General features: G+C 37.5%; 1 protein-coding gene across 1 annotated transcript; it reads left to right on the top strand.

Annotated features, from left to right (window-relative positions):
• The first annotated feature begins 8304 nt into the window (after window positions 1-8304).
• Window positions 8305-8952, top strand: LOC110880615 (chromosome partition protein Smc-like). Its single transcript, XM_022129107.1, has one exon. It carries the CDS (start codon window positions 8305-8307, stop codon window positions 8950-8952), a length of 648 nt encoding a protein of 215 aa, XP_021984799.1.
• The last annotated feature ends 3318 nt before the right edge of the window (window positions 8953-12270 follow it).

Below are 12270 nucleotides of genomic sequence, written 5' to 3' on the forward strand. Positions count from 1 at the left end.
GATTGGGTGTAACTGCTGCGGGTTTCTTTGAAGCCTTACGGTTTCTTGATTTTGGTGCAGGCCTGACTTCTGCTTCCTTCATTGACTCTTGAGTGGCTCCATTTTTTAAGACGAGACATGGCAATGCCTAGATCCACAGACTTCAGTATTACTTCGCCTATTTACTGGGCAAATTTGGTTGTTTGCTCGGACATTTGACCGTTGTTGAGATGAAGAGACATTCTAGAAGGAAATGAAAGATATAGGAAGAAACAGATGAAATGTTATCTGATAAACAAAACAGAAAGGCAATGCATACGAATTGCGATCATTTGTTTGTTACCTAAGGCAAACAAATGAGACGGAGACAAATCAAAGCAAGCGGGTCATAATAATGCATCGCTGAAGACATGCTCGCCTATAAGTGAACACTCACCCCAAGAGTTCCCTGGTAAGAGTGACTGGTCCGATACTGCGGATTTGTACGAACACTCTAGCCTTAGACAGAAAACTCAGAGTACAGGCATTCACCCTTCCAGTTTGCACGTGTTCACATTATAAGACCCAAACTTTGACGAGATTTGAAAACTTAGAGGGTATTGTTTTATGACTAAACGCAAGTAAACTCGCCTTAGGGTCCTAGGAAGGTTATAGACTAAGTCAAAGCATTACTAATAACCTAATTCCCTATAACCATGAGCTCTGATACCAACTTTTCTGTCACACCCCGACCACGTAAAACAACAAAACGTGGCGGAATCGTCGGGGAGTGTTGTAACAAAATCATTGTTTCATAACACATGGAAAAATTAAAATGTTGTTTTATTGATTTAGGATTCATGACTTATAAGTTTAGAAAAAAAAAGTTGTTTAACAAAAGTCAGTCATGATCCTTGTAAAATGTTTTGTTTTATAAATCATTTGAAAAGCGATGATAGATATGTATATGTACAAGTAAAAGAATAATGTATGGTTAAAAGAATAACCAAGTAAAATAAGTTGTATAAAATGAAATGTTTTGTAAAACAATGTCTTGTGAAAAATATGTTATTTGTATAAGTCCAAAATTGAATGATTTAAATAATGCTACGACATGTAATATAATACAAGCCCTTATATATAGGAAGTACCAGCGGCGTATCCACCATGCTTGTATCACATTACACACGTCTCGTTACTCAAATCACTTACCCAAACAAACCACCAATGTAAATTGCCCATGTCTGTCTTTGTGCGAACCATGTTAAAATATTTATGTCAAAATGTTTATGAAATGTATATGTCAATATCAAAATGTCTATGTCAAATGTCAATCATGTAATGTGTAAACAAAATGTCATGTATGGCAAGTGATATATGTATCAACTAAACCATAGGTGAAAATGCACAAAACAAAGTATTGAAGTAAAACTCAGTTTAAATCAATGTTATGTTTTGTGGAAATGCATGCTATACTGAATATGAACATTTATGCGGTATTGTTAAAATGCATACATTCAAGCCTTGCGACGGTGGTGATAAACCCCTAAACGAATTTAAAGGTCTATCTGTCTAAATGTTTTAATCGCATTCGGTCATTCCTTCCATCCAAACATACCCAGGATGTCAGGAACGGGAGTTGTCAATTCCTATGGTACCATTACATACTAACGAGCGGCGTGATCAAAGTTAATGAATGTATATTGTCCCACTTAAACAAACCAAATGTCATACCCAAAATATAAACATGTGATGAAATGAAAATGTACTAAGTATGATGAACATACATAGCATGAAAATGTCATGTAAAACGATGTACTAAGTATGCACACAATGGACATACATAGCAAAAACATAATGAAATCATGTACTAATAGTGTACTAATGAACATAGCAAGTATATGATGTAAAAACATGGAAAGCATGAAAGTAACAAGTAGGCACATGTGTTTCACCCCAAAACATTTGAAAAATAGTAATAGAGGGGTCTATGTACTCACTTGAGGGTGGTTAGAAGTCTTGAACAACAACCAAGCAAAGCTAGAGGGATCACGGAATCAAACGACACCCTATATAGATAACTACATAAATAACCGGACCTAAATCGGGGGATTGGATAGTATGAGGTTTCGTAAACCAAATGAGTATTGGAACTCATATGATATGGTTAAACAAAGCCCACATACTAAAATGAAACCTAACCTAAGTGCTTAAGACCCATTACGACCCATTTAGGTAGCTTATGCTACTTTAACGCGTCGTTCGTGTAAAATGCGTTCGGAATGCCTAAGTAGTCCTATGACAAGCAAGATATGCCTTAACATGTTTAATATTGTTTCCAAAACAGTTTATATGTCAAAAGTTATGTTACATAGGCTTAAATGAATTTTAGCGCAAAAAGGTCATTTTGGTAATTTACCTAAGGCATAAGAACTACTTATCATACAACTCCTTAAACGACGTGACCATAAGGTATAACCTCGGAAGGTTATTCCCTATACAACTATGGTCACCTAAAGTGTTTGGTCGGATCCTAATGATCGACCAAATGGGTCGGGTTCGAAAGTATAAGCGATTGATTAGATCGCTTACCTTTACGACCCTAAACAAGCACAAATCTAAAAGCGACGAGCTCAACATGCTAGAACATGTTTAGTAAAGTTAGAAAACAGGTTTGGTATCAAAACAAACGATTTTGATACCCTAGAGTAGTTTGGTTACAAAATACCCTAGAGTAGTTTGGTTACAAAAGCGACGAGCTCAACATGCTAGAACATGTCCAAATTCAACGAATACCAGCTACTGTTTTAGAAACTGGTTTTCTGTTACTGGGCCTTTCACGCGGCCCGCGTAAAATATACATATGGTCTTACGCGGCCTGCTTGGCTGACTATTCAGAAATGACAGTTTCAGTCCCTGCACTTCAAAAACATGTATTTTGGCCCATTTTTAGCACGTTTAAGCCCCCTTAACCTCATTTCAAGGCTCTAACATGAAGTTAAAGTGTAGGGAACTCAAAACATGCCCAAAAATAATTCGGATGTCGGTCCGTTTGGTCGTACTATCGCGTTATTCGCTTAATTAAGATGGAATGCGCATAAGCGCGAAAAACGATCCAAATTGCGCGACGAATGGATTTTTCTTATGCCAAACACTAAAATAAAATATTTTAATGCTTACATAAATTTTTGGATGTCCGGAAGTATTCAGAACGTAAGTTATGCGCGAAAATGCAAACTTATGCACTTTTTGACGCTTTTAGTCCCTGAATGACCAAAAAGTTTATTTTAGCACACCGAACACCTCAAATCCTATTTCTAAGCTATGTAAAGGATATTTTGGGTATGTTTAACTTATGGCCAAGTTCCGGAATGTCCGTTACAGTACAAATTGACATACTTTCGCAGTTTGTCGAATTTAGTCCCTGTAAGCGAATAGACTTGATTTCGGCATACCAAACCATCCAAAACTTATTTCTAAGTTATGTAAAGGTTATTTAAGGTATGTTAAGCCTATGTCACTATTCTGGAATGTTTTTTGCATTAAACTGGTTATATTTACGCATCAGTGCGCATATAACCTTCCAGAAAGCGATTTAGAGCCCGAAATCGAACAAGAATTGATATGTGCAAAAGATACACATGTTTATACAAATCCAAAGTATGAAATAAAATATTTCATTGTTTTGGTATTTGTTTGAAGGTTGAAGTGACACAGATGTCACATAAAATCTTTAACATTTGACATCTCTTTGGCCATGAATTCTTTATCTGGGCAAAAATTGTCCCAACTGAAACCTTCAGCCAACTTTTCATCTTCTTGATCTGCCAAACACACTTTGCTGTCCATTGGAATATACTTATCCCAACTAAAGTCACCATCTTTTTCTTGATTAACTAGACACACTCTTTTTGAATCTTCAATCACACTTCTCCCGTGTGCAGTTTGTGCCTGATGTGGTACTTGTTGTTGTTGTTGATATGGCTGTGGTATGACTTGATGATAAATCGCCTTTTTGTGGTAGTCGTTGTTTCCGAAATGGTTTTGAGCTCCACTCGCTTCTCGATTTGTACATTCCCTCTTGAAATGTCCCTTTTCCCTGCAACGAAAACAAGTAACTTTAGACTTATCAAAACCTAAAGTTGAAACATGTGCCTCGCGAAAATCATCTCTGCCTGTAATTTGTTTGAATTTTTCAGCCCGTCTCAACACACTAGCCATGCACCATTTAATATCCATCAATTCCATTTCCTCGGCATTGATTTGATCATAATCCTCTTTCGTGAGCATTGGATTACCGATCCTTCCTGTAACTAATCCTCCATAGGATTCAAGCACTGTAACCAACAAAGACATGTGGCTTTTAGCAACTTCCTCTGTATAGTTCTGATCATTTTCAAGCTTTAAGGCAATGTTGCATTGAAGAACTTTGCCACTTTTTGTTGTAGTGAACTGAGGATCATATGTTGGAAATGAAGAGAATCTTGTTGTACTGCTTGAACCCTAAGATGGGTTTTTAGAAGAACCTTTAGCATTATAAGCTGTTTCAACCTTTGGAGATAGATTTGTCTTTTCACTAATTCCACTTTTGAAATACAGACTAATGTCCTGTTCTCCATCGTAGTTCTTCATCCTGGCAATCTTTCGTTGCTCCATCTCTTGAGCTTCCAGGTGTTTGATGAACTCTCCCAGTGTTAGCTTTTTATATTCTTTTCTGTTGTTTCTTAGCATCATCAGAAAAGTTCCCCAGATTTCATGTGGTAGCGCATCTGCAAGTTTTTCAATTAATTCATCAGTATCCTTTTTAATGCCATGTTTCGACATATTTCTCACCAAGTTACAATATCTTTCAATAATTTGCTTGGTGTTTTCAGATTTTAAACCCCGAAAAAGATCAAACTCTTTCTTCATTAGAGACATCTTGTTTTTAAGCATATCATCACTTCCTACAAATTTTGCTTCCAATTTAGTCCAGATCGAATAAGCACTTCCATCATGTTGAAGCAAAATCAAAATGTCCTCCTTAATTGCTTGCTGAAGCAAACTCACCATCAATTTCTCATCTCTATACTTCTTTTTCTCATCAGCACTCATTTCTCTGATTGTTGTCTGAATTCCTTTTTTTGTGGGCCTTACATATGGTTCTTCAGTGTGATCCCATGCATCCAAATGATATGCCTCAACCCAGTTTCCAAAACGTTCAGACCATGCATTGTAATCATCAATATCCAAAAGCTTAGGCGGTTTCTGTGATGTCCCTGTTTCATTCTCCAGAAATGCACTCTGGGTAATGTTCATTGGTCTAGCAAAGGCATTATAAAATTCGTTGTCCATTGTTCAATTGTCCAAAAGTTCACAAATTTCAAGTTTTGGTGAAATTAGAATCTGGAGCGGAATCACCAAGTGTCGTTCGAGCGGAATCAAGTCGAAATCTCTGGAGCGGAATCAAGTCCTGAGCGGAATCAAACTAACATCTCGAGCGGAACCTCTATTAGAAGCGGAATCAGAAAACATTTCAAGCGAAACCTCTATTTCGAGAGAAATCAGCTGGAAATTTTGGAGCGGAATCAAATATAAATTGTGATTTCGAGCGAAATCAAGTCCAAAGTGCTGCTGATATCATCATGTGCACGATCATTTTAGAGCGGAATCTCAAAAATTTCAATTTTTACTTCGATTTTACTTCTGAAACTTTCAAGGGTTTATCAATACATGTTTGCGGGTGCTGTGTGAAATTGAGCCAATTTTACCGAGAAAATTTACAATTTTTAGAAGAAGGTGTAGAAAATCAGACTAAACACAGCTGAAATGGCAAGAATTCTTCTTCCTAAGCTCTGATACCACTTGTAGGATCGTTTTCCGACCCGAACGAGTCGATCAGAAGAGTTTTTACCCAAAACAAGAGGCGGAAACTAATGTTTCGGTGCAATCTCAGCCATATTCACTTTAAACTGTTGTTTTATTGATCTGCAATCGGTTTAGAAGTCTGACAACACTTTGGCAGCACTTCGTGGCTCACCGGAAGAATACACACCTAACAACTATGTTCTGATTTCGCTCCAGATAACCTATTTATAGGTGATGCTATTCCGCTCGAACATACAAGATCACTACGAGCGGAATTACAAAGTCACATATGAGCGGAATCAGATCATTACGACATTTCAGGCGGAATCAGAACAATAGGGTTTCGCTCCAAATGACAAGATGTCATTTGGAGCGGAATCACCTTCAAATACAGTTTCTTGGATTCCGTGCCCTGATCTAGCCTATTCTACGCTAGACTCGATACAAGATATAGGCAACAGACGGATGCACCAACAATTTCTTCGGATTTTCACACTTCTACCCTCTCTTTTCTGATTTGAACATAATTCAGCGGTTGAAATGGCCTGATTTTGACATATATCAAGCGAAACATAGTGCTAACTAATCCCTGAGAGTTTTGGACCTTAATTCGATCAAAATTGAACAAAATTAAGAGATTCCGCTTAAAAATCAGTTCGAATAGTGATGTCATCATCAGATTCCGCCTGAAAAAATTCAAGCGAAACCTCATTAAAAGCTTATTCCGCTTGAATATAGTGTCTGATTTCGCTCAAAAATATGATTCCGCTTGAAATACTTGTGTAATTTCAAGCGAAATTAGATTAAATCATATTCCGCTTGAAAATATTGTTCTTATTCCGCTTGAATTCTTATTCCGCTTGAAAGTTCAAGCGAAATAAGATATTTCGCTTGAAAAGGCTGATCTCGCTTGAAAATTCTTGCTGATTCCGCTTGAAGCTATTCCGCTTCAACCTGATTCCGCTTGGATTTGCTGTTTTTCAAAATCTCAAAATTTTCTAAGTGTTTGTTGATTTTTCAGGTACGTGAAAGATGGATGATCTATTCATGAATCCGTTTAGTGATATGTATGCCTTTGCTAGAAACTCTGGAGATGATACTTCTAGCAACACCAATGAGAACACGCCGAATGTGAAGAAAACTTTATTGGATACCTTAGGTGTGGAAAGTGCATACGGAACATATAACAAACCCCCGAAGTTGATGGCAATAGAAGAGTACAGTCGGTGGGCCAAGAAATTTGAAGAATGATTAAAGGCATTTGCTTATCCCAGCTGGAAGAGTCTAAAGAATGGATACAGTGATGGAGGGAAAAATGGTGAAAATTTGACATTAACTGAAGAAATAGAAACGTTTGTTGCCGAGCAAAAGTGCATTGCATTGTTGTTTCAGTCTGTCAGAGAAGATATAATATCTTTGATCGAGTACAACAATGCTAAAGATCTTTGGAAAAAGTTAGAAGTGAAATGCTTGGGTAGTGCAGAAATAGTGAAAAACAAAAAGAAATTGTTGAGAAAAGAGTTTGATTTATTTAGTTATTTGAAAAACGAATCTGTTTCTAAAATGATTGAGAGGTTCGGGCACTTGAAGTTGGAGCTGGCAAGACATGGGATTGTATATTCTCAAGAAGAGCTAGTCGACAAATTGTTAAAGAACGCTCAAAACTTCAGCGAGGAGTCTGCAAAGCAACAGATGGTTTTCTTAGCTTCTGTGCTAGAGTCGTATGAAAGCCTTGTGGCAGGCAAGATAGGCAACACCAACCTGACAAAGGAAGACTACGATCAGATAGATCCTGATGAGATGGAATTGATCGACATAAGGTGGTGTATGGCCAGTGCAGTGAGAAGGGCACAACGTTTAATGGAGATAACAGGAAGAAAGTCTATTGGAGGACCATCTACCAAGTTAGGCTTTGACAAGTGTAAAGTGACGTGTTTCAAGTGTAAACAGAAAGGTCACTTTAAGCGTGAATGCAGAAATGCTTATGCTGATGATTCTGAGAACCCATTCAAAGAAGATTACTACAAGAGAGCGATTTATCATCAGAATAAATCGGAACCGCCAAGAATGAAGCAGCTTGAGGATAACAAACAGAAATCCAGAGCTCTCGCTGTGATTCATGACGATGAAGGTTTTGACTGGAGCAAGTTATTACCATAGGAAGATGCGGTTGGATATGCGTTCATGGGAAAGACTGTTGAGCCTGTTCCTTTTAAAGACAACGTAAATGAACAAGAAAAGTATGTCAATAGAAAGATGCTAGCTCAAAGCAGGATGATCAGAATATCTGGTATCTATACTGAAGCAAAAAGAGCGCAGTGATGGGATCCAGACAGAGAATGTTATCTTGACCCCATGGGAAACATTGCTATTGACTATAAGACCCTCGATCTTGAAACCATAATTCAATAAATTGCTGAAGAAGAAGAAGAGAGTTGGCAAAGAAAATGGTGGGGAAGAGGAGAAGAGAAAGAAGGGAAAGAAAAAGAAAAAGAAGAAATGTCAAAGAAGGTTGATGATGGAATCATTGATACGACACAAAAATTGACAGCTGAAAATTTGGAAAAGATGGCTGACAAGGTGCTGGCTGCTAAGGCACTTAAGGTAGACTCTAAGTCTGTATCTGATTCTAAAAGCCAGGTCAGTTCAAATGCGTCAACGAGTGCGTCAGGTAAGAAAATCAAAAGTGACAATGACTGCAAAAATTGCATGAAAGAGTGCAAAGTTTGTAGTACAATCACCTATCTCAATGGTAAGAAAGTTGATGATCTAACTGATAGAGTCAGAAGTGTTGAGGATCAGATCCTTAACCATGATAAAATGTTAAAAGCTTCAAACAACAGGGTAAAAGAATTAACTGATAAAATTGAAAATGATAAAATTGACAAAGAAAATGATAGGAAAGAAAATGAACAGTTAGTTCATAAAAATCGTCAGATTTCAGAAAAATTTGAGAAGCTTAAACACACGGTTAAAGATGCTGATGATAGAAATGGTAAGATAATTAAGGAAAATAATCTTTTGTCGGGAGTTCTTCAGGTGAAAGAAGAGTTAATCAACAAGCAACTTGATGAAATTGCTAAGTTGAAGCTTCAATTTGAAGAAGCAAAGATTGAGAATGAGCGCATAAAATCTAAAATTAACTAGTTACAACTCCGCAAGCTTTGTTTTACTACACATTGTTCCCAAACCCATCGGGAAAAACAAAGCAGGCGAAGATGTATACTCTGATGGAACCGGGGTGGGTTTTCATCAAGTTCCACCACCAGTTCTAGGCAAGTATTAGAAAAAACAACAAGGTTGGTTAATATTGAAGATGAGAATGAAATAAAACTTCTAGATTCAATTGATGTTATATTTTCTTCTTCATCATCTGATGATAGTGTTCATACTGAGATTGTTAAAGCACAACTGAAAGTGTTTTGAAGTCTGATAGTGATTCAGTTGAGGATGATGAGTGTTTTCTGGACAAATACATTCCGAAACCAAAGTCCAAACACAACTTAAATGAAGGACCTACTCTTGTCATGTACAAGATGTCGGGATCAGATAAGTTGTATTCGTATTCTGAGTTTCCTCTGGAGAATGTTAATGTGAACAAATTGAGAAATGTTTTCAAACTGGTTGAGATTGAGTTGTCGGAAATTGAAAGCTTAAACCAAACCGAAAGGCAAATGTATTTTAAAAAAGATAAAGCTTACTACAAGAATCCTGTTGTTTCACCGCGTTTTTATAACAACAATCGAAGCAGATGGTCGGGTGGTTATCAGGGTGGTAAAAATTATCAAAAGAAAAATGCTCAAAACAAGAACTTTGTTGAGAAGAAAGTGTTTGTGAACAGTTCAAGTTCACTTTCTGATGAAGAGTCAAAGATTTTTTCGAAATCAAACAAAGAGTTCTTTGAGAAAAAGGCTTCACAGCCTCAGTCCGAAGGCACAAGTCGAGTAGTTGACACTCGAACATGCTTCAAATGTAATCAAGTTGGACATATTGCACGAAAGTGTACCAACTTGAAGCCTAAGACTGAAGTTGTGAAGATTCAGAAAGAGAAAGTTGATGTGAAGGGAAAAGCTCCATTGATTGTTGAGAAAAAGATCTTGAAAAATGAAAACTTTAAAATTAAAAATGAACCTGCTAAAAATGTGGTAACTAAAAACGACAAGTTTTACAAGCGGGTTGCGTCACCTCAACAAACATGGAAGCCAAAAGTTGTTGAAAAGAAAACAAGTATTCCAAAACCAAAGGTATCTGAGATGGAAAAACAATCATCTTCTACCACACCGGTAAAGATGAATGTTCCTTTGGATTATTATGTGAAACTTGAGAAAGAAATGCAAAATTCTGAAAAGAAAGATGTTCAAAAGAAAGTCCAAGCATCTGGTCAACCTCAAAAAGATGAGTTTTTCTTATATAAAAAGGTTGAGGTTGGGTCTGAAGAAAGCCTAAAAATGAATGACAAAAATTTTCCGCCACTTTACACTACAAAAACTCACATTAAAATTGAGCTACCTGAGTCAAAAGAGGCTTGGGTAGCATCAAAATCTAACTAAAGAGTTTGTGGTGTGTGCAGGAGCTTCCGAGATCCGTTTCACGATGGATTATGGATAGTGGAGCTTCTCGACACATGACGAGGAAGACAGCTTTGCTGTATGATTTTAGAAATATCAATGGAGGTTATGTAGGATTCGCAGGTAATCAAGGTGGTAGAATTGTTGGTGAAGGAACGTTATCCAATGGGATTGTTACGTTTGAAAGAGTTAACTACATTGCTGAGCTGTAGAATAATCTGCTGAGTATCTCGCAGATCTGTGACAGGATGTATACCACTCACTTTACTGACAAAGAATGTTTGATCTTGAAGCCAGGATTTGTTATCCCTGAAGATTGGATTATCATGAGGGCACCAAGAGTTAATGATCTCTACGTGTTGGATATGAGCGTAGCTACTACAACGACGGGTCAGGCTCATTGTTTTGTGTCCAGAGCAACGGAAAAGGAATCAAGATTGTGGCACCAGAAAATGGGTCATATACATCTTAGAAAAATGAATCACTTGGTGCACAATGATTTAGTTACTGAAGTTCATGTAAAAGGTTTTCATCTGGAAGGGGAGCGCATTAGCTGCATCAAAGGCAAGCAGAAGAAAAAGTCACACCCTAAAAAGCAAGTCAATTCAGTTTCAAGACCTCTGGAGAGACTTCACATGGATCTTTTTGGTCCTGTGAATGTTAAAAGTATTACAGGAGATCTCTATTATCTTGTGGTTACTGATGATTATTCCAGATTTTCGTGGGTATCATTCTTGAAGTCGAAAGATGAGACGTTTGACAATTTGATGGTGTTGTTCAAGAAAATTGAAAATCTGTACCAAAGGCGTATCAAAAGAATCAGAAGTGATAATGGTACTGAATTCAAGAACAGCAAGATTGAAGAATTTTGTGATGAAAGAGGTATATTGCATGAGTTTAGTGCTCCGTACACTCCGCAACAGAATGGAGTCGCTGAAAGAAAGAACATGACACTAATCGAAACGGCCAGAACAATGCTTGCTGATTCAAAGTTACCGATAATTTTTTGGGCAGAAGCAGTTTCCGCCGCATGCTATACGCTCAACAGAGTCCTCACTGTCAAGAAATTCAACAAAATGTGCTTTGAGTTGATCAATAACCGCAAACCAAATCTGAAGTATCTTGAACCGTTTGGGTCACCCTGTACTATTCTAGAGCCTTTTGAAAAGTTTGGTCCGAAGAGTATTGAAGGGATATTCATAGGTTATGCAAGTCCATTACGACAAGTCTTCGTTCCAAGTTTGAAGCGGATTATTGATGCTCCAAATGTTGAATGTCAAGGTAATACAATGCCGCCGCAGAATCCTGGAGATTCATGGCGTTATCATTACGACACTTTGTGGGATTCGTTTGACATGATGGAAGAACCAGAAGCAGAAGAAGATTTCTTTGATGAGTTGGATATTCTGAGGGAGTATGAGTCTTCGCAGGAAAGGTTCCCAGCTGAGTATTCAATGCGAACACGACAAACTTCAAATGAAAATGAAGCAGGTCCAAGCAATGCTAGTGAACATGATGATGTCCAACAAGATAAAGTTGCTCATGATAATCAGTTGGTTGAGAATGATAATCAAGAATCTGAGAACATGCCAGTGTTTGATCGTGTGATTCAGATTCTGAGGGGGAGCAAATTCAGATTTCAAGTCAAACAAACCCAGTCAGTGAACATGGTGCAAATCAGAATGTTACTAATCTGGAGGGCAATGTAGATGTTCCAGGCAAAGTGATGCCAAGAACTCTTTCATACCATCCAGAGGAGCTGATTATAGGAGAACTACAATCAGGCGTCCGCACTAGATGTCAAATTGACCAAGGCCTTACTTGTTTTTATTCTACAGTAGCACCTTTACAAACTGAATTTTCACTAAGTTGTTTTATTTCGCAGATCGAACCGCGA

This window comes from Helianthus annuus, chromosome 2, assembly GCF_002127325.2.
Source record: "Helianthus annuus cultivar XRQ/B chromosome 2, HanXRQr2.0-SUNRISE, whole genome shotgun sequence".
Taxonomy (NCBI): Eukaryota; Viridiplantae; Streptophyta; class Magnoliopsida; order Asterales; family Asteraceae; genus Helianthus; species Helianthus annuus.